This window comes from Chiloscyllium plagiosum, unplaced genomic scaffold, assembly GCF_037043375.1.
Source record: "Chiloscyllium plagiosum isolate Xiang-an unplaced genomic scaffold, Cpla_swu_hap1 HiC_scaffold_31, whole genome shotgun sequence".
NCBI classification, from domain to species: Eukaryota; Metazoa; Chordata; class Chondrichthyes; order Orectolobiformes; family Hemiscylliidae; genus Chiloscyllium; species Chiloscyllium plagiosum.
In genome coordinates, this window is record NW_028270169.1 from 25,306,569 (window position 1) to 25,334,459 (window position 27,891).

At 40.4% G+C, this 27,891-nt stretch overlaps 1 protein-coding gene and 1 long non-coding RNA gene across 3 annotated transcripts; one reads left to right on the top strand and one right to left on the bottom strand.

Annotated features, from left to right (window-relative positions):
* Window positions 1–210: 210 nt before the first annotated feature.
* LOC122564023 (LIM/homeobox protein Lhx1-like) lies at window positions 211–11,472 on the bottom strand. Of its 2 annotated transcripts, XM_087977366.1 has the most exons (6): window positions 11,271–11,472; window positions 10,213–10,552; window positions 7,934–8,157; window positions 6,962–7,239; window positions 5,008–5,173; window positions 211–1,630 (listed from the first exon to the last, which is right to left on the bottom strand). In XM_087977366.1, exons 2-6 carry the CDS (start codon window positions 10,380–10,382, stop codon window positions 1,236–1,238), a joined length of 1,233 nt encoding a protein of 410 aa, XP_087833492.1. In that variant the 5' UTR covers window positions 10,383–10,552; window positions 11,271–11,472; the 3' UTR covers window positions 211–1,235. The 2 variants fall into 2 exon arrangements, with proteins under 2 accessions (XP_087833492.1, XP_043574411.1); XM_043718476.2 differs by lacking the exon at window positions 11,271–11,472 and having other exon boundaries at window positions 10,213–10,962.
* On the top strand, window positions 11,193–27,850 carry LOC122564026 (uncharacterized). Its single transcript, XR_015752338.1, has 4 exons — window positions 11,193–11,248; window positions 15,585–15,730; window positions 23,257–23,314; window positions 24,952–27,850. It is a non-coding gene; the product is annotated as an uncharacterized LOC122564026 (long non-coding RNA).
* Window positions 27,851–27,891: the final 41 nt, after the last annotated feature.

Sequence of the window (27,891 nt, forward strand, 5' to 3'; positions counted from 1 at the left end):
ACAGCTACCATTTTAATGCAAATAAATCAAAGTTTTAAAGTTGTTAAAATATCATTTGGAAGCGTTAATTTATAAAATGTTGGAAGTTTCAAATGGACCATGTTTCTGGAGCAATTTACAATGAACGGATAAATAATTACGACAAATATAAGCAAGAAACGTCCAATTCATTCTGCCACCATAAACAATACACGGACATTTCCAGACATTAAAACATCGCTTTTTTATTAAAAAGTCACAAATTTATTCAACATGTTTTCATTTATACAGTGAATGGTCTAATATGCAACGGAGGTCACAGAAGCTTAGGCCTATTATGACAAAAATGATATCATGAGGAATCCTATACTGTATAAAGCAAAACGTAGCAGCTATCGACTGCATATTTGACCATGTAGTAAAATTGTTTAAATATTTGACCTTTCGTTTCTGTAAGACACAAAAATAAAATCCTGTATGAATCTATATGGGCATTATTAACAATATGAATGAATCCTATGAGAGAGCTAAAAATTAGCTGAAAGTATATTTTTAACACTCTCTTTCCGAACACTTTCTCCAGTGGATGGTGCAGTGCACCTACAGTAATTGTGCTATGACTTATCTATTTGGCACCTTTCTAGTTTGTTTTCCACTTTTGTAAACATACGCAAAAAAAAACACTTTGTACAAAGTGGAGATGTGAACCACAACTCCAACAAACCTTTTTGTACATTTTTTGGAAACAAAAAAAGTTTGGTTACTTGATGCCCGTTTCTTCAATTCAGATCAAGAGGTTCTAAAATGTTTTCTAAAACATTAACGTCCTGAATTAAATATAATACGTAAACAGTAGACTCTTTCAGTTTATTAATGAGCTTTTCATTTGTTGTTCAGCTTGGTGTAGGTAGAATAGTTTGCGTTGAAGTCTTGAGGGCTCCCAGACGCTATTATCTTTTCGAGGTCATTCTGAAATTTGTTCCTTTTGGGTTTTGGAATCCCAGCATTCGTCGCCCTTCTTAAGACGCTGTCATTGTGTAAGCTCGTTCTAATATTCTCCTTGATTGAAGTTTTTTTAAAAAATATGATTATTGTTTCGATATCTGACGTAACGAGCTTTGAAAATCTCGCCTTGTTCTTGCTGTCCGGGCAACGCATTGTCTTTGGGGTTGGGATGGAGCAGAGGGAGAGAGGGACAGAATTGTCAATATTGTCCCTTGACTTTAAATCAACAATTTTCGCGGAGTCGGAAGTCGTTACCAAACGGCAGTCTCGTTCATTTCCGGAGGTGGATGTGACAAGTGGCTGGTGTATCCCCCATTGGTGAGGGAGAAGGACGGACTGGGACCCGGCCCGAACACATCCGCCGCCATCGAGTGCATTGACGGTCCTGTTAGACCCGGTTCGGGGCTCGGAGAGTCACCGTGAGAGTGAGAGATCATGTCGGTGAACCTCTGACTGTCGCCTGGACCCGGCAGGTTGCTTGGGTGATGGCCGGGTAGTGGATGCTCGAGTCCGCCGAGTGGGGTCGCCCCAGGCCCAGAAGAGGGCACAAAACCCAGATCCACTGGAGTCTGAGCTTGAGACGAGGGGGGACCTTGAGGAAAGAAATCATAATTGCCTCCAGGACCATAATATTCAGTCTGATAATCTGAGGAGGGGAACAAAAACAACAACTAAATATAAATACAAACCATCCTCACGCAGCCTCAGACAATGGTATGTACACATTGGAGTTTCAATAAGTCCAATATAAATACGAGTAGGATAAATAAACGCTGCAATCTGACTGAATTGCTTTTGTTGGAGTTATCAGTAATGCGTTATTGAAAAAAAAACGCGAGACACATGAAATCAAAGTAGAATCGCGATCGTTCTCACACATTAAAATTCTGCAAAATAATTTAAAACTCACAGTAAGGAGAGTTTGCAGGCTGGAATTTACTACGTGGCCAGTAATTTGAACGTTTTGCAACTTTACCTGATCTCCTTTGCGAAACGGGGGGATGGGAGCTGCTTAAAATATAGCTAGCTCCTTAACATGGAATAAGCTTTTAAAACACCAAACTCGAAATTTGTCATTCAACCGGCACACCATTACATATATTCCCCTGGCAGCATAAAGTCATGAATATGCCTTTCCAAATTATTGCATTTATTATTATACTTCATCAAGTTCACAGGAGTTTATCTGCTCTCAATACCAGATTGTGATCAGAAACTACACTTTCTCTGGCCTTTGGGATGCCTACATGCTGTTGTGGGAGCATTTTGAAATAAAATAGGGTTACTATGCAAAGGGCAACAATACTTTTAGATTTAAAGATAGGCCTTAAGATTCGACGTGTCTCTGCTTCGACGTGTATAATATTGACAAAAATCTAGGAATTTGAATAAATATTTGCTTCATCTATTGAAAATTAAATTCTTTCAGAGCTATGTAACGGACAATAAAATCAGAACATTTTTTTGTAACACAGTGAATTATTTTCTCTTTTAGTTAATGACCCTTACATTTTACCATCCCCAAAGTCGGTTGATCAGAATTACTCTGAGTGCACAGTGTGACGCGCACCATGCAAGGCAAACAGCAATCAAATGTTTTTTTTTTGTTCTAATTCATGTCCCATTTATAAATCAGACTGATGTCTTGTTTATCCACCCTCTCAAGATTTCATCTCTTAAATGAAAAATGAAACAGATGTGATTGCAAACAAACGCTTGGGAAACTATTCTGTGTTATCAATCCCTATCACACAGAAGGTCTGGCGCAGCAGGGTCCCACTTTTTGAATAATGCTCACTCATTTTACACAAACGCAACCGCTCTCAGAAAACTACCGCTCAACTAGTCATTGCAAAACATTCAGCACATGACAACCTGCCGTCCAACCATTGGAGCTGGAAAGATTTTGAGAGACACGCGGAGCTGAGGTTTAAAGTCCCTTGCTTGCACTTTACTAGTCACTAAATTCAATAATATATTCTGAAACTAGACTGCTGTCTAATACTCCACAGGTATTAATGCAAAATATTCCCAATAGCATTATTCAAACATCCGAGCATCCAGAACAATGGGTTAGGAACCAACATATTCTACCCCGTAAAATTTTAATGATCGTCATTTTAAAAAAAACAGCATCCAAAAAAAAATTGGCAGTTGGTTATTTTGAATGATTTTCTGAAATGTATCAGGGTCTGTTTTCTCCCTGTAAAATGCATTTTTAAATTGAAATGCTTGTTGCAGTGTCCTGCAGATGATTGGTTCCTTTTCAATTCAGCCTGAATATTTGCTAATTTACACAAGTAAATAAAACTGAGAGTTCGCTTACTTAAACTGGCCGCTAAATACGAATGAAAATTATGCTGCCATTTCAAAATCACCAAATAATTAGATAGTAAACTTCAAAACAGACGATCACATCCGACCTCATTTTAACCGTGCCCCGTTTCAATACAAGGTCGAAGAAGGGGAAATCCGAGCAGCTGACCCGCTTAAAGCTGCGTGTAAAACATTATTCCAAATATTCTCTTTCAAAAGTACTTGGCTGACGCGGTAGCAGCAATGAACTGCCAGCACAACTCATTTGAAAGTTGAAAAAAAAACTTACAATAGTTATGATTCATATTTAAAAAGTAACAGCATCAATGTGGTCATTTTCTTTCCCATCTATAGCACACCTTTCTTTCGGGACAAATGGGAAAAAGTGCAAAGCAATGACTGAAATTCAAAAGTGGATTGGTGAAGGGAAGTGGTTTTAGCAGTAAAGGGTTGATGAAATTTAAGATTCGCGCTCGGGCATTGTTAAGAGCCTCCCACTTACATTGACGCCATATTACTTAACCCCCTTCCCTCCTGTTTGTTTATTGTTCCCCTGTGTTCTCGTCATCATAGAAACAGTAAGTCTGTTGTTTACCATCCATTAGAAGCCCCACCAGCCCATCATGAAACAAACATGGAAACTTTGTCTTAGAAAAGTTCACAATTGTTATTGCAGATCACTATTTAGCGAAATTGTATCAAATGTGCTTTCTCAATATCTCGGTATTGATTGTATCCAAATACAATGTATAATACGCTACAATAAATTCATTACACTTTTAAGATCCAGTCAATTATATAATGTGCTTCACAAAATTTAGCCAGAAACCTACTAAACAATACCAAGTCCTACTCTAATTGCATACCATTCTAAATTGTAATTATAACGTTTGCAGTCGTATAAACAGGTTTTAATAACTTGTACACATGCTTTATTCACATTGCACAACCCAGACAACACAGAAAGTGAGATGTTTATGATAGGAAGTTAAACCAAGTAAACGTTGAATATAATTCAGCAATATAATTCAGCAAAGCTTACCCTAAAGTTAAACAACGATTTTTAACTTTGTGACGTTCTTTATTTAGGCATGCTAGCTGATTTAACTTGCATTCTGTTAGACTCCAGATCGGGATTTTTGTCTTGTAATCAATGTCAGGTTAGCTTGAATTGTAGAAAAAAACTTTAAACAATTAGGCTACTGTTATCTGTTTAAATACCCAGTGCGGATATCAGGAGTAAACATAACCCTTGACAATGGATCAGTATGCCATTTTCGGAGTTTTATTTTATACTGAGAGATTTTTCTATTATTTCAATTTTTAAAAAAAAATTCTGTCAATTATTTTTGGTGGGCAATCTAGTTTAGGTGCTATTTATTGGGGTTTCCTGATTTTCTGACTGTTCTTGAATGCGGGAAATATTGCTTGGCTGATTCCGCATATGAAACTGATCTGGCATTGACAAGTAAATCGTTGCGAGAAAATAGATACTTCAGGCTTAAAATAGCACGAACAGACTCTTCCTGCAATCAGTGATTGAACAAGTCAATAAAAAATCAATAAATGGCTAACTTCATGCAGTATTTCAATTGTCCATCAATACATGACTGTAAAACTGAATTTGCAGCGTCCTTCTCATTAAATAAGTAATCAGTTTTTAAGCACATCCTGGGGAGTGTTTAATAGAAATGAATTGGGACTTACCCCCGTAGTAATTGAAAGGGCCGTTTCCCATCATGTCAGCCCCGTCGAGGCGATCTCCCAAGGGTCTCATCCGTCTGGGGCTGCGGAAAAACGCGTGTCTACGAGCCCCTAAAGCACTCAGCTGCTTCATCCGCCTCTCCTTAGACCTCCTGTTCTGGAACCAGACCTGGGGCACAAAACAGCCACGAGATTCCTTTTTTCCCTTTAATTTCTACAATCCAATATTAATATGAAATCACACTTGCAATACAAACAATGCACTTCCAGCCCTATAATTCAGAACTAAGGTAAACCTGCAACACCCTAAAATGTTTCTTTTAACGCCAGACTGCAACATACCAATATTTATATCTTACAAATATTAGTTTGATTTTTTTTCTATTTCAGGAAATCAGAAGACTTGTCCAGAGACAGGCCAAATCTACAACAATCACGAAGAACATTTCAACATTTACCTTTGATTCCAGACTTTTACGCTAATATGCAGCCCATGTAATTCCAATATTTTAAAATGCATTTGCCAGTTGAAATAAAACTCGACTTCTTTCTGTTCATGCGTTCAAAGGCATGAAAAGTGTGTTGGAATAATGCTTCAACTGACATTTTTTTGTGGTGGGGGCGGGGATGGAGAATTTACCATCTTCACCAAAATGACTCAAATGAAAATGAAGTAAGCTTTTTTGTCCAGTTTGCCAGTACAATGCCCGTCAACGAGATAATGGAGTCATTAAATAACAGTTGAATTCTACAGTTTGTTGTTGAGAAAAAGTCAGACGTGCTATTAATAAAGTTGTATTGAATGGAGTAAAGTGGTGGTTATAAATCAGCGCAGAGCTGTGTCAAGTTGCGGCGGGGGGGGGGGGGGGGGGAGTATTTTCAAGAGTACATTTTATTTTGTAAACAGGGAAGGATTTGGCAAGCTCAGTTCAGATGTCCTGCAATATTATGTAATTGGTACCGGTGACCTGGGCTGGTGTGTGCTATATTTATCTTGGGTCAACTGAAATGATGGCTTTGCCCTGTTCGTCACCCACTTCAGGATATGGGCCCTCATTTATTCCACGGTGTGAATACTAGCCCCATCACACCAGAATCCCCGTTTCTACGAAGGTTGCTTCAAAACCGGTTATTAATTAATCGAAGATTTTGTGTGTGTATGTGAATATGTGAGTGAGAGAGAGACTCACATATTCACATACACACGCAAATGGCAATTTAATTCTGGAGCTCAGTCCTCCCGCTCTTGCAGTCGGTTTTATCGCCTGCCCTCCCATTTAACTCAAGCATTTCAGTTCACCGCTGAGCCGTTTACATCTCTCTTGGGTTGGCTCCCTGAGCAGTTATAATTTAACCCTTCTCAGCTACAGTCATTGGGATTCACCAGATTTCCTGTTCCTTTGCACACTTGTTTTGATTTCCTTTGCCCGTGCTTCCTGCCGCCCTGATGCCACACTTATCCAGCTTTTTGTTTCTGTGTTACATGTGCGTAGACCTCTCGGGTGCAGCCTTTTCTGGGCTCCCTCAGTTTCCTGGGTCCTGTACCCGCGCACTTGACCTGATTGAAGCAGATTGCTTACCCGCCTTCCCATGTCGAGCTTCGTTTCTTGGTCGAGAATTTTGACAGTTTCTCCCGGCTCAAAAACTTTAACCCACTGAGATTTGGCAGCCTCTAAAATCATTTCTTTTTGAGTGTGCATAATATAGCGGATTTATCCTGAGTTAATGGTATACGTTACCTGCACGCTTTGTTGCTTCACCATTTTTACCTGAACACTCATGTTTAGTCTCTTTCCCCGGGTTACCTGTTCTTGCTAAACATCCCGATTATCTAACATTTTGATTCCCTGAATAATTTGTCGCTGTTTATTCACGATTCAGCGTTTCCCTCCATGTTTTGTATTTTGCCTAAATCGCAATGTGTGCTTTCTATGAACACTTCAAAGGACTCTCTTACCTGTATAACCCTCATATTGAGTCCGGTCTCCTGAGCGAGCTGCTCTCGGATGTGCCTGGTCGGTTTGGGGGTTGCTGCAAAAGCCGCTTTGAGAGTTTCTAGCTGCTTTGCTTTGATGGTCGTGCGCGGACCGCGGCGCTTCGCTCCCAGGTTTTGTTCCTCGTTCTCGTTAATGGCAGTCTCTTTATCTGAAATATTGGCGCTTTCTGAGTCTTTTGTGTCATCTTGCAAATGATCTTGAGAATCCGGTGATAAACTTTGATCGCTACATGCCGTTACTGTACAATACACAAAATGAAATGGAATGATGTATGAGCTCACATCACATAAATAACGCAGGAAAACGATGATAATTACAGACAGCGCGCACAGTAATTGATAGATCGCCCCTCTGGACTGCCGTGTCCCGGGATTCTTGCGTTCGATAACACCGAATTTAAACGATACGATAGCGGACATTCTAAGTAGTTATCCGCTTTCCACCCACCCTCGCGCAAATAGATTTGTTTTCATTTTATAATCACGTTGAGATGAAAATATAAAAACGGAAAATAAAATTGACAAAGAGCCTAAACTGAAATCAAATAATACAATGGATACACAGGGGTAAGTGTGATGGAAAAGCTTCAGGATAACCGTTTGGATTGCTGCTCGCCCTGCGACGCAAAAACTGAGCATGGGATTTATGAGGAATTTAAAGAGATTAAGAGCCAATGTGTGTTAAATTGGGGCGGACTCGAAATGGGAGTGCTGTCATCCTGAATTTTGCAATCGAATCCGTCCAATTCAGAACACTTTCCGGTCCTCTCCATTTTAGACTGGGCATGGGCACTGTTTTGTGGTGACGGTAGTTCACTTTGTAAAACACGAGATTCGAGTTAATCCCCGATTCTATAACGTTAAGGTAAAGCTAAACGGTTACTGGACTACTCTCACTTAGACTTCAGCGCACACGTGCGGACTTGATTTTACCTGAGAGCGCGCCGTTTTCTCTCGAATTATTGCTGTTTAGAAAATCGTCTTTGCAAACAAATTTGTTTTCGTCTATGATGTAGAGCTCTTCTCCGGTGGACAGTTGCTTGTTGCATATCATACAAGTAAAACAGTTCAGGTGAAAGACTTTGCTCCTCGCTCTCCTCACCAGATCGCTCGGGGAGATACCCTGATAGCAGCCGGCACACTTGGTACCAAAACGACTGACATGCACCAGACAAGGAGAAAAGAAGTTGTCAAAGAAAATTGCACTTTAATTCAGTTTAACTACTTAATCCCGGCCGGTTAGAACCGCAAAGCGCAACGACTAAATTACATTCCTACCTTGGGCTGGGGGATATTGATGGTTCACTTACACTGTCCGGGTGTGACCACCAACACACAAACGGAAAATAAAGGCAGCCTGTAGGTGTACAGTTATCAGGCTACAGAAATCAACACAAGATAGGAGCTGATACACCTGCTATGATTAGATTGTTCATTGAGCTGTTCATTTTTTTTTAACTCAAATAAATCATTGGAAGGCAGTATTCATGGAAAATCTGTGTCCGGATGTTTTAGGGAATGTTTTATATTCAACTAGACTAAGCCCCTTCTGCCCCTCATACAGCCACGGACCGAAATTATTGTTTGCATCGACTGGATTGACACTTAATGTTTTGGTCCCTTTTCAATTCAGAGCATGGGGGACAGCAACGGGGGGGGGGGGGGGGGGGGGAATGCTCCTGAAATAAACAAGGGTTAATTATCGGTGAAAGTAAAAGCTGGTTGCAGTTATAGTGACAAAGTGTTATCAGAAGATAAAAGCGGTTTAGGCCACTTGGAAGAGTCGCCGTACGAGCATCCTATTTCATACTATTTCAACATTTACAAGGTTTGATGGAAATTTTCAATATTAAGACATTTCGAAACGTTTGTATTTCTTGACGGACGTGAGGCTTAACGAAATGTAACGAAAGGTAAGCACCAAATACTTTCCTGAAGTTTCCCTGTAATTCTTTTTAAGGAAAAAAAATCAACCTATGTAATCAAAAAAAGGGTTTGAAATACTGCAAAAGTGACAATTCACTGATAAACATTTTGGTAAATATTGACGCGCTATGAAGCAAAGTTACATTATATCAAAAACTGCACTTTAAAAAGAATCTCATGTCCAAGTTGGATGTAAAAATCATTGGATTAATAAACGTTACGTCATTTACAGGTGACGGCAGATTGAAGTGATGACGGCGTATGATCCCGGAGGGGGTAGGAGATTTCAGGAGAGCCTGATTAGAAAGGTCTCCAAACTTGACATTAAACCATTCATTAATAATAACTGAGGAGGTGGCGAATTCAATCAATGGTTCCGGTTTATAAGCAATAGGCAAAGGATCACATTTACATCTGTAACTTGAAACCAACTATTACATCTTGAGGGAAGAGTTGTTATAAATCTAACATGTTAAAACCTTTTTGTAGAGACGGCAAAACAGGTCAGGCTTTTTGCCTAAAGAAGAGCGGTATGTTATTTGCGAATTAAAGTTGTGAACAATGAAAAGTTAGCTAAGAATAAGTTGCTTAAGAAGCAACAGGAACATTGCTGTCCTAGAGCATGCAATTTATTTCTTAAGTGTCACGGACTGTACATTTGGCAATGGCTTTTGTTCGTAGCGGGGAGAAATGTATTTGAGCAGGTATTTGTACAGTTCGTTTAGTTGATTGCTGACGAAGGTTTGCCCATACGCCCTTTGTCTGGGTTTCCTCTGTAAACACTTTGTTATTCAAAACCACTTATCACATCGTTACAATAAAATAAAAACAACAAGTAGGTAGACAGAGCCAATGGATTTCCTCTAGGACTCGTGGTTATTGATCTCGGCTGTAATTTGCCTCAGCAAGAAAACCGTACAATCTCCTGCTGAATACACACTTTCCGTATTTCACACCAGCAAAGTTGCTTGACAGGACTGAACGAAAGTGGATGAATTTTACGTTTTACGCTCATGCAATTCAGTTGTTTTATCGAATCGCGAAGTAATAAAGTTATTTGGGGGACTGAGGATTTTTTTAGCAGTCCACAATTTATTCTGGTTGAGTCTTCGTAAAACTGAAAATTACTCAAAGGTTCTGTTTTTAAATTAGCAACAAATCATGTGGTGTACTCACTAAATAATAAACCAATCATACTGAATGAAGACAGTAATTTGTAGTTTACACAGTACGAATAGAAGAGAGCACCATCATTCTGACGATGGCTTAAAAACAATTGCACTCACCGAAAGAAGTCGTTTTTGCAGTAGAGCTTTCCTTCTCGTGAAAAACATTTCTCTGTTAAATTGCATTTACATTCGCAGCACTGTACACATTTCACATGCCAAGCTCTGTCCAGGACGTTTAATAGAAACCTATCAAGAATAGGCCTCTCGCACCCCGCACAGTGCACCATTGTCTTTGGATTGTTCCCAGAAAATGAGATAGCTGACGGTTAGATATTTGGCTGGTAATAATGAGGTCCTCGAACGTCCACCAGGCTGATCCTTAAAATGGCTCTTATTAAAGGGCGACGGTTCCAATCGATGATGTGGCCAGCGTTTTGTTTTTGTTCTTTTGAGGTAGCTGATGTGAGTGAAAGCAAACCGACGCAGGTGAGCTCCTAGAGCAACAGTCGCCCTCTTAAAGAAATGACTACAAAATAAAAATAAAAAAAACACACACACTATTCTAACCTATAAGCAACAGTGCTGTCACTCTGGAGTATTAAATTGTTTACTTCAACATGATGCACAAAGATGCCAACGTTTAACTTTGCCTCATAAGTTATTTGCTTGGTTTTCTTATAATAATACTGCAGTATGTATGTACCATTAGCAAAATAGTAATATCTATAGATATTAAATACTCCAGAAATAACATATGGGTGACAGGCCTGCGGCAAGCATTGATTTTGATTTCATGGTTCAACTTTCCTGGTCTTGGAAGAGAAATATCCCCAGTCGTGTTTACTGTACAGCTAGAGGAGTTGTGTGGATAAACATGCCAATCACCAGCTGCTGCTGCTCTGCTCGCCGCACGCCCTCACTCGACTGCATGTTTCCTGGAGCCGGCGCACACCTTATTCACATCGCCGTCACACGTCCCGCCGCGTCACCAGCGCCCCCGTCCAATCAGCCACCCGGCTACCATGGCAACTGCTAATTTATGACAGTTTTTTTTGTATGAGAGAGTGTAGCCTTTTTTTCCTGCCTTCCTGCGACTCGCAACATCTCGCCTTTACGAGAAATAACGGAAGCCGCGGCCGTTTCTGAGCCTTAGGTATAGTTCGCCTTGTTGTTACCTCTTTATTTTCTTTTTCAATGTTACTTTCCACCGTCGCATCCCTTCTCCCCGTTTCCTTTCTCTGCTTTGTTCCATTTTCCAGTTGCAATTTGAACCTTGCACTTGTCTCGCGGGGAAAGCGTCTGCCTGAGAGAGAGAGAGAGAAAGAGCAAAACAAACTACCAAAACAAACCGCAAAAAGAAAATGTATGTTTCAGGCCCTCTTTGCCCTTTTGGACTTTGTGTGTGTGTGTGGGGGGGGGAGACACTGGTTTCTCTTTGGCAGATTTTTGAGGCAAGCAACGAAAAGAAAAATGAGAGATTGCACCTTGTCTCAAGTGAGTTTTTAATTGGGATAGGGAGTGTCATGATTCTGTCATTTGACAGATTATTGCAGAATTGCATTGTTTTTATTAAGTAACAAGCCATATTGATGATGGTTAAGCGATGCCTTAATCAGACTAATCAACGTGAAATAAGCATATTATTTAAGGGTGAGTACATGGAGATGGAGATTTGCCCATCATCAGGTGAAAATGGAAAAGGAGGCGTGTGTGACGTTAAATGCAAGCACAACAGTGGGGTGTGTCAATAAATAACTCGCATATGCATGAGCCCTTTTTTCCCTGTCTGCAAATACGTCTTAACCTTTGAAGTGGTATCCGTTCAAAACGTGACAGACGATAAGAAAGACCTAACAAGTCATTTTATCACCTCTGCACTTGTTGATGAATTGTCTACTCAAAGAGAAAGGCTTACTTGCGACGTTTAATGGGCGTTTTCTTTCCCCGCTTAATCTTGAGCTGGACGCCAAATAGTGTTTAAACATGTTTGCATATTTAGTGCTGGAATGAAAGTTTTTGATTTTTATTTTGCTGCGTGTATTCCATCAGCGCGGATGGAAGCACAACATGAAAGGCTCAGCCTCCAGTCAGCCTGTTCAGCAGTTGATAGATCTCAGCTGCCAAACCCATGGGCGCCGTGAAAGTTGAATATTTGCATTCCGTTCAGACGCTTGGCGTTACTTTCCAAAACAAAAAAAAAGTCTGCAGCACTGTTCTTGCAGCACCTATAGTAGTTGAAGAATGGGGAGATCCCTTCACTTTACTTCTCGAGGGGTGTAGGCAGAGGAGCAGGCAAAGGATGACCGAAGAGTCAATAACAACGGACTTCCGCAGACAGGATCTTAAGACTGCGGGGAAGACAGCACTTTCAGCTTTATTCGAATGGCCCTTGATAGCCTGAACGACAGACTCAGAATGCTTAGAGAACACAGACATTGTTAATGAACATTCATTTGGCAACTGTACGAAATATGTTAACTCGTCTTCTGAGTATCTTGACACCTCGGTTACGGGATCAACTCGATCGCTAGAGAAACTTTGAACTTTTAATTGGCTCTGGACAAAACTTGTCATGTTCCCTACTTTAACAAAGTGGTCTACTACTTCCGGTCGGTTTTAGCTTCTCATTGGCATCAAACCCCAGTGCGTTACAATTTGATCTATTCTCCATGTTGAACCTGGCCACAACCGCCTCTTATTCGGTCTTTTTGGAGAAAATATGACATGGGGAGTGAGGTGGGGATGGGGGGATTGCTGCATTATTATGTGTACTGACATCATCAATAAATTCAACACCTACAAGTTTACGGTCTCGCTACAAGTAGTAAACGGAGCATTTTATTTTCGTACAACCACGTTTGTTTTTACTATTTGCCTGAAATATATCATGCCCCTAAAATCATTTTTGTTTTGCAACCAGTGAACTAAGGAGTTGTACTGTTTCTGACAAATAGCCACAAGAAAGTGCAAATAAATCGCCCTTATTCCCTGCAGCCTCGATGCCGCCCGGGTGAAAATTTCTCGTAATTGTGGGGTAAGGCAAACTGATTCCGTTCCCAATGGATGGGCGACATGCAGTGGGCACCAACTTTTATCTCTGCAAGATTGGCGCCGTCTTTATTGAGCGGTTGCTTCCTTTGCCCCGTCCATGATTCCCTAAAACAGACACTTCTCGCTTTATATCCCACGCACAATCCCTGTGAAAACGTTAGTGAAAAGAATCAATAAACCCCTTCTGCACATGGGGTTCCTCTCAGGCAGCAGGGAGAAACGCGGCTAGTATGGACGTGGCCCTCCAGACTGCACAGTGACAGCTGCAGTCTTCTGTCTGGGGACCCTTTTCCTTTGACTCTCTCGGAGATGACATGTGTTGGTCAGGAATGAATAGAGATAAGGGATGAGCAACATCTTTGCGGCCACCGTGTCTATCTCTACTCCACTATTTTATTCAGCTGCAAAGCATCTGGTTACATTATTGGAGCGCAGGCTTCTTTCCGATATCAAAAGAGTTTGCAGTTGGGTGAAAAAAATAATCAGCTCAGACAGCCCGCAGCATCGTGGAGTTAGCAACTCGCCTGTGATCTTTAAGGAGCTAACCTAAAATTGCCAAGCCCCCCCCCCCCCCAATTCACCTTCGGTTTGTGTTAAGTAACTGATCACAGTGGAAGCTCCACATCCTGTAACCCCATGCCGCCTACACAAAAGTGAAACTGACTTGAAAGAAGGCCATTTAAGTCACGTGATTGGTTGCAAACCGCTGAAATTTATGGAAACAAGGTGTTTACAAAACTGTGATAAGGGCTATTGAGATTATTTTGCTTGGGGAGAAGGATAAAGTGGGGAGGAGGGGAATTACCGTGAGCGCCATTGGTCACCGGTTGTACATGAAGTACCCACCATCAGTGTGGCCAGGAGCGGCGATCGCAGACAGGCAACCTCCCTTCACTCTTCCTTCAAATTACTGGAGTGAAATGTAATCAACTGAGCATAACCGCACTGCAAATGGTGTTCACTTAGTGACCCCGCATTGTAAACGAACTTCCCGATGTTAAGTATCCACTTTCGGTTCGCAAAGTGGATTGTGTAAAGTGATTGTCAGACACGTTGCAAAATGGTTGTTGGGCCGACTTGAGCTCAGGCAGTTTGCATGATAGAATATGTATAAAGGCAAAGTAATCTGTCCCATTTTACTGCAGAATGTGTTCTTACTCGGGCACGTCTCATTACGTATTTTAAAATGATGTTATAAGAAACATCACGGCGATCCACTGTCGAGAGGTGGAGCGTTGAAATGTTGACACAAATAATCATTCTTGACACTTAAACCTACAACCAGGGCGCGTGAATCCAGTCTTAACCCTTTCACTTCCAACCCATCCCCTCCCCCCCTCCCCTAAAATATCCATAGGGCAACAATCATTGAGGGAGCGATTTTACAGGCACTTCAGAAATGGCGATGATTCAGAGGAGAGGATTATCAGCAGAATGCTCACAGGCTGGCGGTAAGAATAGGTCTAGTATCTCCTTACCTTCTTGGCAACAAGAACAAGCAGCCAGAGTCACAGCCAGTGGCTGTCAACGCGGAGAGGAGGAAGATATCGATTGAAAGTGAGCACCCAGTCAACGTGTATGAATGTTAATAGGTCCAAACGCAATTCACAAACTCAGCCCTTCGCAGCTCAACAGACAGGGGTTTCTCGATCCTGTCCCCACAAATAGGTGCCGCCAGTCTCCGTCTACAACATTTTAATTATGTCCTCCCTTTATATTACAACTAACTTATCGCTTACTAAGCCATGTCCTGGACTGTGCATTCACTTTTATATACAATATAATGTTAAAACATATACGTGACTGTTCAGCACTTTTATGTGCTTACATGTATCTCTGTGAACGTACACATTATATAGCGACATAACGACCATGGCATAAGACCAGTCCAATAATACCCAACGACGTCCAGTTGTTGGAGAAAGAGAATTGGACCATCGTTAATCTATTTTCATCCATTATTAGAGATGTCATTCAAATTAACACGTTTCTTTTTGTAAGATTCGACATACATGGAATATCACTTCATAGACCCGAGTAAGTTTGAACAATTTGCGACAGTTAGGTAAGAAAGGTGATTTAATAGCGACCAGACAGAAATAAAAAACACAATTTTGAGCTCGATGCTATCAATTTGTAAATTAGCTCCTCTGTAATGATCTATGCAGAACACAGGCAATGCAGAATTAATGTGAGAATAGGCCAAGTTGCAGTTGGTATTTTATGATCATATTTTCATAGAATTACTACAAAAGGGGCAGTACAAATCAAGATTTCACAGACTATTGTTGAATTCAAACTTAATAATTATCAACATTTCATAAAAATGCAACAGTTTCTAACCTCCTGCTGCCAGTCGTTACCACATGAGGGCTTTAAAGTAGGCGAGGGATAATTGCGCTCTATTTCAAAAGTTGATTTATACCATCTGCTTCCAGGGTCATTGTTGAAACAAAACTTGACAATTCTACATACATTTAAACTCCACCAGCCAAGAGGTTTCGCGTGATCTTGTTTCGACTTGGGGTTTCCAATAGCTGGATTGTCGGAACAAACGGGAAGTTGGCTTACCAAATGATTCAAGGTAAAACTGGTGGACGGGAGAGTGGCATTTCACTATTGGTTAATCAAAGGCCCAGTGGCCGTGGCACTACAACTCTGAACATGTTGAAAGTGTTGCAATTAAGTCGCAGGGAAATTTGTCAAGTTCAGGTCTGCAGACAGGTCGTTATTGTTCCTGCCTTTTAACCTTGGTCTCATTTCCCGTCCGCCCCACCCCAACACCGTTGCACATGTGACTTTATCCGATCAGACTGGTTACTTCACTCATCAAAATCCTTGTAGGAATCCTTGTAGACTCTCTTGTAGGAAGATGTGGGTGACACTTGTGATAAACCGAGAAATATATCGCGCTAGCTAAGGGACTGTGATCGGCCAAGTGCAACTGGATTACAACAACTGTGAAAGAACTCCCTGGAACTTGAATAGTCTAACACCAGCTTTGCATCAAATGGACCACGAGTTGATCCATTTTGCGCTGCTGTAAAGTTCGGCAGACCAGACAAGAGACATCTAAAAGACACAGAATGCGCTCCAAAACATTTCTCTCCAGATCTGTCGACCCAAACCTTCAGTGAACATAATCCCCAATAGTACAGGAACGTTGTGTCCATGATATGAGTTAAACTCCAAAAGTGTACATTTACCGCATTAATGGACCATAATTAAAGTTTCATATATATATATGTGTGTGAACTGCAACGCTTCAATGTTAAGAGAACATGCAGTTTCCGAACTTGATCTTGCACAGATTCGAAGGGCCGAATAACCTTGCATTCTGTGCCTATTTCATACTTCGATATGATTGCAATTATACCTTAATCACTCTATCTGAGTAAATAAATATGATTTGCTGCAGCAGTCAGAAACATAGGTAATATTAGCGCGGGTGTTGCAAAACACATAAGACACGAGTCAGATTCTTATAATTGGATTAAAATAGCACAGGACAACGTTTTTACTCCGAGGCATTTGACCACCATGTTCTATGACTCTATTTTGCACTTTCTTCTGTGCCTTGACTTCAATAAGCGCGATTAGTCTAAATCAGGGAGACGAGAGAAAGGCGCACAAATGTGTACCATTAATGGATTACACAAAAACACTGAAAAAATAACAAACCAATGTTCAGTCAAACTATTGACAAGAGAAAGCATTGTGGAAGTATGACTTATACATTTAGAGATGATCAGAAAGTGAATATGGATTTGGTCCTCAGAAACGCTACTACCTGGTTTAATATTCCTCTCTAGTTAACTAAGTTTGTAACCGTAATAGCCAGTTGATAATATAATTATCAGAGTACATTATTGCATAGTCTTCTGCATAAAATCAGGTCTGAGCAGCTTCGGGCGAGTTGTGAATAGGAATTTAGTCACTTTCGAAGCAAAGTTCAGCCAAATTTATATGAACATTTGCCTTATTTCTTTCCACTTATAGACCTGTCAACATTTTGGAAACATCTTTTTGTTTGATTAAGAAGTCAACTGTTGGTCGTCACCGCCAATGATACGTCAATCATAGATGTTCCTAGGAACATATAAAGTCGAACTGTGTCCCACCACTCCTGACAATCTCACGTTTGACTGTCACCTGAGCAATTCAAACAGCACAGAACAACACTGCATTATTAATGATCCTGCGCGCAAAATTGCAATATAGTTTGCGAAGGTCGATCAAATTATAGATTTAAATAGAATTATAGCCCTTCCAGGTGAATGCAGAAAATGAACGAACGAATCAATCAACTCTTCTCAAACTAGAGAAATTCTAAATATCAAATATTGAAATCAGAAATGACAGTAGGACGTCCCTGACTAATTCGAAACACTATAATCTTGCTTACGTTACCCGCCAACAGTGAATTTACAGAAGCTCAGTGCATGGTTCCTAAAACAAACAATAATCGGGGCAAATTGCATATCTTTCGGGCTGGGCTGGGTAAGGAGTATGGGTTGAGGCGGGAGCTGGCCGACAGTACACTTTAACTAGACCAAGTCAAATGGCGAATAATGGGGCCGGGTAGTACAGATGTAAACAAGCCGCGCATATAGTGCCGTTTCAGATTTGCAAAGAATCTTGAGTTAACTATTTCTGAGGATATTTAACCTTCACACAGGCGTCAGGCTGTGATGAGCAGTACTGCTGTGGGCGTGTTTGTAATTTCGAATATTAGAATAGGTTAATAAAGAATTGCGGTTTCTTACTCAATTGCACTTTCAATATCATTTAAATATAGCATGACCCACGGTGGAAGCAGCATTATCTGAATTCCGTGTCCCCGCCCATTGTTTTGTTTCGCGTGCTCTTCAGAGTTGGGACTTGTCAGGATTTGAACTTTCTCCGAGCTCCATTGATTCAGCAGAGCTGTGCAATTGGGCTCCTCTCAGGACACGAGTGTTAGTCCTCCAAACATCTGCCAGTCGGGTCGAGATATTGACCAAAACAGCACAACGTTTGCCTTCCGATTACAAAACTCACTGACAGCCTGGCTTAGAAATTCGATGGAGCCTATAGATCTCCTTGTAGTCAAGTCATTGGGACAGCTGCTATTTTCATTCTAAAACCCCGATCAGCTAAAGACGCAGCAATGTCATTTTAAAAAAAAATTGACTCCCTTTATTACTTTCGCATCCAGCACCAAACTTTTACTGATATAAAACAAAACTTTGCTATCAGTCGTGATATCCATCAGCTTCATATCACCTCCAGGAACCTTGTGCTGCTGGCCCCAACGTTTAGCAAATGCTCTAATTAATCATCTCTGCCAACAGACCTAATTGAAAGACTAAAAATTCGGGTTTTCAGAAAACATGCGGGTGAAGTGGCAAATTGTCCGCCCAATATTGAGTTACCCAGAGTGATTCCGCAGCAGCAGATGATACTATCAGTGTAATGTCGAGGAAGGCAAGAACACATGCTACAAACTGATGCGAGCGGCTGATAAATTGCGATCAGGCTCGGCGCTACACTGCAGGCTTGGGAATAACGGCGGTCGCAGAAATACAAATGGCTTTGGCGCTTATCAATGGCTTTACACGGAGAGAGTGAGTGAAGAGAATGCACGAGAGAGAGAGAGGTGGGGGGGGGGGGGTGGGTGGGAAGAGAGTATATTGGAGAGGAGAACGGCGTCCCCCCCAGAGTCTGATCCCAATCCCAGCTCATCCATCTTCATTGTCTGAATGTGTGTTTGTGTGTGTGTGTGTGCAAACGCAACTCTAGCATGGGAAAACAGCCACTATCGAAGCCATGGCTTTTTTTTTATTTTTATTTCTCTGGATCAGCGGGGAGATACAGATTTTCTTTCTCTCTCTCTCTCGCTAGGAACTGGTGCTGGGGGAGAGATATTTTATTTATATTTTACGGTTTTATGTTAGCGACGTGTCAGGGAGACAAAATAAATTGCTAATGCATAAGCAAAACCCGGCTGCTTTGGCTTGCTGCGTGTCAGGACTGTGTGGAAGGAGTGGTGATGTGGGATTTAGAACGGATGGGAGGCTCTGAGGGATTTAAGTTGGAAATTACTCTCTCCTCCTGTACGGAATCAGTGACTGATGATGGGCTTTCTGACTGAATTTGAAAGTGCTGGTCCTAGGGCAAAAAAAAATTCTGGTTTACTAAGGGAGGGAAAAGCACTGGGTAAGAATGAGCATCTTGACAGAAGAGTAGAGAACAAAGATATTTCTAATATCCCCCGGTTTTCGGTTTCTGCATGGATTAATTATATTATTAAGCGTGCTCCTTGTTGTGTGAATTACAAATCAGGACCACGGCCTTTTCTTACAAAACAAAAATATATGGAACTGCATCCATAAAATCAGGACGACACTTGGGGGCTTCAGTCCAACACAGTGTTTATCTAAGCACCTGCAATCGAGAGGTAGTCTGCCTATCAGCTGTTAACACAAAGTCACTATCGCAGGGGATGGATGGATATCAGACTGTTGCGATCAATTAATAAATATTAACACAAATAAATTAGTTTGTAGAAGATTGTCCCCAGTAATGCATTAATTACTCCAGCATACCAATGTATTAAAATGGCGACGACACTGACTGGGCACCTTAAATCCATGTGAGCAGAACAGATAACGCTGTTCAAAACAAGTTCTGCTGTATAATTTGATTAGTGAAATCCCCGAACAACTTATATACACACGGGGTCCTTCTTTCAACTGAGCTGTTGTCGGAAAGCTTGCTTCGCGAGGCAACTTTAGGCGCCGGCATAATTTTATGTTTCTGTTGTCATTTGTGTTCCAAATGTTACAGGCATACAAATGCTTCTGGAACTGTTACAGCTTCGCTCTCATATTTCATATGCGTAAAATAGGAACTGTAGGGATAATTTGAATTTACTGCACACCTGAATGGTTGCATAGAAATAGGCATGACATTTGTAGTGGTTGTCCTGAAAGACTGTATTAAACCCTCTTGAAATCTAATCTGCAACCTCCTAAAATAGCGCATCTATCTAGCTTTTTTTTCACTGTAATAAAATGAATTCTGCCATTACAGCCTATTTCCCAGGGTTAGCACAGTCTAGGAGATGCGATGGTAAAGTGGAATTTAAGTATTATAGCCTCACAACAGTATCTAACTTCACATGTTGCTAAAGACAACGCAGATTTAAACAAAATAACCAGATACATTATTCATCTGAAGTTAATTTTAAGAGGGACTGGCTGTCCTTCTACAAGAGACGGATTGAAACAGGCGAGATTTTCTTCAGGATATTTAAATGCACTGTTTCTGATTATGTTGGTCTGAAACATACGTCGTTGTGAGATTTTCTCCCCTTTAATTTGAAAAGTTAATTGCCACGATCAAATTGGTGCGGTTAAAAACGGGTCACTCGTTCTCATTCCCCAGCAATAAACCGCGTTGTTTTTGACGACTGGTTGTTTTGCAGACACCTCTTCAGCGAGGGTTGTAAATAAAGGCTGTTCAATGGCCTCTGGGTGGGTTATTATTCTCACCTTGACTGCAGAGCCCCGTCCCAAATGTTAAGATGCCGGGGTAATAGGAGAACTGGAGAACCGATCTGGTCAGGCTTGGAGGAGTGTCAAGTTGAGGGGAAGAGTGTTGAGGTGGAACAGTGACATTCCAAACTTGAGGAGGTGCCAGGCGTCAGTTTGACCTTTCTCTGGCCTTTGCCTTGGGTAACAATCGGTTAAAAATACAATGTCTTTGATGTATTGAGCGATTTATAAGCAGCACTGTTGACTCACGAGACATACAGAGCTTTGTTTTTAAGGGGAAAAAAAGCTTCCTAATTTATTCACCTTGCAGTCTCCTTTTACAAAAACGAATAATTCAGAAACAGGAGCAAATCAAAATGCCTGATGAAAAAAAATAAACACTGCATATGGAGGAGTATTAGTGGAACGTAAGCAAGCATTAGGTAAGTGTGATGGAGAAGTGGAGAAATTAGAATGAGAAAAATAAACCAAGACTGTATTACTGTATAGAAACAGATAACCAACAATAAAGCAATACTCTCACGGTCATACTAAAGTCATACAATTACCCAAAAGATAAAACTGCAATTATTAATTTATATTTCGAATAACAATTATAAACTGATTTCGAAACATGCTACAATACTTGAGTGCACATACGTTTGTTTAGTATTTAATTGCTGGGAATAAAGTATGGATCTTGTAAATGTATTAACATTTTCTCTAACAGAGGCATCTTTACATTTGACATCATTACAATGATTTAATTCTTTGAGCGTGTTATTATTCAGCCATGAGCTCCCGGCCTGTACTCTGCATTAGCACTGCCAATCCCTGCAGACTGATACACATTTTCCCAGCACCGAGCCCCACAGGGCTAATGGCACCTCAGTCAGGGGCACGCTTTCTAAACACCGAGCCAGGGATCCGGTCATCCCACTGTCAACTTTTTACGCGAACTGGCCTGGTGATTCTGGACGTTAGGCGGTAACAACATCAAGTCTTTGCCAAATTTCATTGCAATTAAAGTTGCTTTCAAGTGCAGTCGTGGGTTAATTGCCACCGCTGAAGGAAAGTGAAGACTGAGGATGCACTGGTTCCCTGCCCACAAATGCTCCGTTATCTAAGTGTCTTCTTGCGAGATTCCTGGCGACAGTACGTTAGACCAATGGAGTTAAAACCTCAGGTTTGCATTAATCACTCCATTCATACCGAGGGCCAATGTCCGCCTGAATGCTCGCCTAAGCAGCGCACAAACCAGGCCCGCCCGCTCCAATTCCCGCCTCAGGACACTCCGCCAGTGCTTTCAAGGGTATATCTCCCGCAGAAACACCAGGCCACAGGCGTTGCTTCGGGAACGTACTAAGGGGCAGCCCCATGGAGCATGACGGAGTTAAATCGCATCTCAAGATAATTTTGACAAATCTAAAAATACCTAATAGCCACAGGGTTAACCAGCACCAGAGGGTGACTCCGCAAACCACACAATTGGCCAGAGGGACACTCAGAAACCCAAAGACTCGAGAGTTAATCATAAATGTGGGGACATGCACATTTAACTTTCGGGTGTCTATTATATACCTTATTTATTTTTGCAACAGCTTTCCTTATGATTGACTGAAACGACGATAGTTTGTCTCCTTTCGAGTGGAATACATTAGATTACTTACAGTGTGGAAACAGGCCCTTTGGCCCAACAAGTCCACACCCACCCAGACCCATTCCAAAATACTTAAGCATCTGTTTTTATTTCCCTGTGTAATTATTTATTTCCCATTTTGTCACGCACCTTTGTACAATACCCTTACCCTTCTGTTCAATTTTCAACCATATCGGCTCTCCGAGTCACCCACCCGGAAAAAGATATCAACTCATTTTTAGCTAAAGAACAAAACTTGCTGACACACGGAACAGTTTGATGTACGCGTACGAATAAAATTCCTCAAGTTAACCCATTGGTTAAAAAAAGGCAGGTGTACCCACTTATCTAGCTCGCCCCAAACGAGCTGTTCACAAACATGCACCTCCTGCCCCCACCCAGAATAAAGTAGGGGACTAAAACTGCGTTCTCCTCCCTCACTTTGTAATCCTCACTCGGGTAGCTCCTTGGTTTTGCTGGCTTAATGCAAGAGGCCCCGAAAGCCAATCAAGGTGCACATTGCATTTGGGCAGCCTCCCAGCTTTCAGGTGGTAACTCCTGGGAGCAGCCAGGTGCTCGCTGCGACCATTGCTCAGCAGCTCGATCAATGGGCCCCTGACTGAGAGTATTATTGTTTGGCATGCTTCCTGGGGAGTAAAAACAACTAAGAGGGAGGGAAGAAAAAAAAATGGCATCGAGAGGAAAGGGGAGAAAATGGGAGAGGATTAACAGGCAGAAGGAAACAACAGTGACTGAGAGTGAGTTAGAACTTTATTTGTTGATCAATCTGATCAAATATATGTTGTTCTAAGGGTGTGAGAAACTATGATATCTCTTTACTGGAGTTCATCTCCTCAAGTGCCAAAATGTTTAAGAACCACTGTTTTAAGACAACTCTAATATGCAGCATCTTGGAATCTATCTCTAATAAGCACATTCTGAACTTTATTTCAGGATGAGGTTGGGAGGAAACAGAGAGACTGGAGCTGCTCATTGAAAATCCATGTTGCTGGTGAGGAAACATTAGCAGGGGATTCTGAGAAAAATCTTCTGCTGTTGTATTCAAATATCATTGGATTAGAGTGCTTGGGATAGTTGTGAGAGTCTGAGAGGGAGGAAGAAACTGAAGGGACCAGGAGAAAAGAAAATGGATGCAAAAGATGGCAGGATATAGAGAACAGCAGGGAAAGCAGAGAGTAAATCTGTAGGAATGAAAAGAACTGTCTTGACAGAAAAGGAAGAAAGCGTCACAACTACAGAAAATGAAAGCAGTGTGGAGATAAAATAGTAGAAAAACTCATAGAAAAGAAAGCATTAGAGAAACATCAAGTAATGAGGGAACTCGGGAGTTAACAAAAATATTTAGAAATTTCAGAGCAAGGGACACAGGCAGTTTGGGGAGCAATGAGATATTGCAAATATTGCAGATAGACGGCAAAACAGATAGCAGGAAAAACAGCAAGAACGTAGCACAGAAGCCACATTGATAAAGGGGAACACATGACATCACAAATGGAATACATATTTCAAACAAAAGTATGCATTTATAATGTCTATCCTGTTTGGATTTCTAAACAAAAGAAATAGGAGTGAGTTAGAAGAGAGATGAAAGCATATTTTTTTACAGGAGCAAAGTACACCTGTTGAAAGGTGAAAGGAAGGAGAGAGAGAGATAAGTTTTTGCAGAGAAAGTGACAGCTCTGACTCTGCAATGAACAGGTGGGAGGTGTCTATTGAACTTAGTTTTAATAAGACAACACATTATTGACATACCACAAGCACAATGCTATAGGAGACTCATTCAAAATAACACTTGGATCAATATAACACCTTATCAAAGTGACTGTTGTTCATAAGTGAATAAGAATACCTATGAGGAAATAATCTTGTGAAATAAAAGATATTACAAGGGTCTGTTTCCGTGCTGGGCATTTCTATGACTATGACTCTCTGACATGCATTTCTCCATCTTGCATTTATGACTAACAGAAACTAACTTTGCTCATACCCACTTGTGTGGCTTCAGGTGTTACATATTGTTTGATAATGTTCTTGTGAAACACCTAATAATTTTAAAAGGTACTCTATGACTGCAATTGTTGCTGCTTGCTAATTCAGCAAACCAGAAAAATTGAGTTTACTAGTTTAAGATTCACTCGTTATTTGCGTTCAATCTTTTAATTTTTCCAAAATACAAAAGTGTGTTCAATTTTAAACAATTTTTAGAAAACACTCATGTTTTTGATGAGAAAGTCTGCAAGATGGAACAATACAGTCAGGAATGATGTGTGAAACTGTAACTGCTTCTTTAGCTTTGCATTTTCTCGAAACTGTTTTCTTTTGCAATGTTTGCTGTGATCAACTTTTCAGCAGTCAGTACAACACATTGAATTTCCTGCTAAACCAATACATTATGTTAGATCTTGGTGGGTGGTGGAGGGAGGTATATGGCGGGAGAGTGTGTAGTGGTGGAAGTATTATATGAATTAGTTTGTGGAGGTATAAAAAGCCTTTGCAGCTGACCCTCAATTAATGGCTGCATCTATATTTCAATGATGTTCATGTGTGTGACCACTGTGTATTACAGTGATGCAATGAGATTCCATGTTTGAAGCAATGATATAATTCACACTATTTTCAACTTTGCAGGGAACTTTTCCTGAAGGCTGCGGTACACTGGTGAATTGGTGAATGACATATGTTTTGATATACATATTCAGTTAGAAAGATAACCCTGAGTCACATTGCATATTGCACACATCAAAGGAGATGGGTTTGACACATTCACTGGTTATTTTCTTTCTTTTGTGTTAATTTTTCACTTTTTTTCTGGTTACCCTCTCCTTCATGCTATTCAAGATTCCAGCTGAGAAAGGCAAGAACAAGCACCCTGTTCTGATTCCTTGGCTAAAAGCTACTATTTAGCAATAGCTAGAAGATGCAAAGCACAGGCTGGGTTGAATCATGCTTTGAGTCTTCTTTTTCATTGAAACCACTTTATTGGCACCGCTCCTTGATGTCCCGATGTGGAGAACCATGGTCATACACTCACATCATACAGTTCCATGGCACAGTACATCAGCATATATTGAGACTAACATTTACACTACTACAACTTTAAAGCAAAGGAAAGTGTGAATTATCAGTGAGAATGCAGCCTACACAAGTACAGAGTTGTTATAGAATAAATATCCAGTGTTGAATTCAAACTGTCCTACTGGCTCAGAATTTGCCCACATGTTCTGGTATGGTTTTAATATCAATTCCATATAGTATAAGAAAAGCACACTGCCAAAGACACATGGAAAATACAACAAGACTATGCCATTCCACTCTTAGAGCCTGCTCTGCCACTCAGTATGACCATGGTTGATTATCCACTTCAGTAGCATGTTCTCACTCTCTCCTTATACCCTTTGAGAGGATGTTGTATAGATTGAATGTTGTGCAAATTAGACATTTCATATATTTTTATGCATTTTATATATATATACTTATATACACATATTTTTGCTTTTCTGCAATGTCAAAATACTTTTTAAAATATGGGGAAATACTAGATATTTTGGGATTGTTTTGGCCATTCTATTAGCTATCTTTAAAGAAAATACACTAACTAGTCCACCAGCTCTGCTTGTGTCTATCTATGATTTCCACTAATTTTGTCTAACTCTTTGTTCTTCTTCAGTGGAGTTTCCATTATGTCAACCTCCTGGTATGATGGTCATTTGTAACAGTCTTTATCAATAAACTATAATTCAGCATGTTTCCTTGCAGGCCCACTGAGTCACCTTATTCCATCTGTGTTGTCTTGTTCAATACTTCATACAAAAATGATATTCGGCCTCGCCCATTGACTTAGCTTGTCAATAGATGTTTTAGTGTGGAAATAAACTATACAGACCAGAAATATTCCAATTTATAATCTAGGTCTTGACATAGTAGCTGATTACAGCCAAAACATGGGTAAAAAAAGATAAATCTATCATTATATTCCACATCATGTACAAAACAAATCTCTCCACTGACCAGTGTTTCACCGGGCAATGATTTGTGCTGAGTCAAATGGACAATATACTGAATAAAGCTATCTCTTTGCTAGATACAATAGCTCAGTAGTGAGTCCAATCCCTTTATTTAATATAACTTATCTCCAAAGTTCTCCAGACTATTAATTGCTCAACTAACATCACCAAAACAGACAATCTGGTCATTATCATAGTGCTGATCATGCCTTGCAATGTGCAAATTGCCTCATGCATTTCCTGCAGTTCAACAATGACCACACTTTGGGACACCCTCAAGCTGTGGTTATATGAATGTAACCTTTTTTCCTTATTTGTTGTCATTCATTTACACTTTGCAGTGAAAATTAGGTTCAATTGCCCCAAAATGAGACCTTTCTATTTAACACAAGCATTCTTTTGGTGATAGAAATTTATTTTAAAAGAATTTATAAGCTGAATCGACACTTTTTGGAGAATAGTATCACACCAACCAGATTGATTTCCTTACTTACATTTCCACCTAGTGATTTTGTTTAACTGGTGCCAGGTAGAAGTAAACCCTGTGGAAAAACATGAAAAAGGTGATTTGCCATTGGATAACTATGATGGTTTTTATGATGGGTTATGTTGTGAATAATTTTACACACTTGATTTTGCATGTAACTGTATCTGATGTTTATTTCTATCAAATAAATGGCGAATATCAGGTCCTGCCTTGAGACTGTTGTACTGTAATATATTATTGTGGTGCATTGTATTGTAATGAATCCTACAAATTTGCATATCTGCTAATTGCTTACTCAACCAATTATCATCTCTGGGATATGTTTCCTTCAATTTCAAATGTACATTAACATTTCCATTTTTTATTGTTTAATTAAAGACACTGCATCCACAAACAGTTTTATTTGCACATTCCAATTTGGCATGCTCTTTCTTGAATTTTTGTTGTCCACCATGTTATCAATTAAGTATAATTTACAGTAAAAGTTTGCTGTTGTGACATTGTCAAACAGAAAAGCTATGGTTTGTTTAGGCAATGCTGAGCACAATTTGCCCTCTGCAGTTGTTAATGTGACCAGAATGCATAATACTTGTATATTTTTCAAACACTGTTTACTTATTCTATGTGGAAAGACTTGCATTTATATAGTGCCTTTCATGGCCACCAGATGTCTCAAAGCACTTCAGAGCGAATGAAGAGCTTTTGAATTGTAATCATTATTGTAATTTGCACACAGCAAACTTCCACAAGCAGTAATGTGATAATGACAAGATAATCTGTCTTACTTGCAATAAACAATTATTCAAAATAGAGCCATGGAATCGTTCGCATCTACCTGAGGGAACAGACAGGGCCTTTGTTTGCTGGCTCATTCAAAAATTGCAGCTGCTGCAAGTGAGCTTCACTCAATGCTCCCTCAGTTCTTCAATGGGACATCAGACTTGCATTTTGTGCTCCCTAGAATCAAGCTCGAATCTGGGACTTTCTGATTCAGAGGCGAGAGTGCTACCAAACAAGAAGAGCTGACGCTGTTTTCGGTAAAGTCCCTCAATTAAAGTTAAACCTAAGTTTGATCAT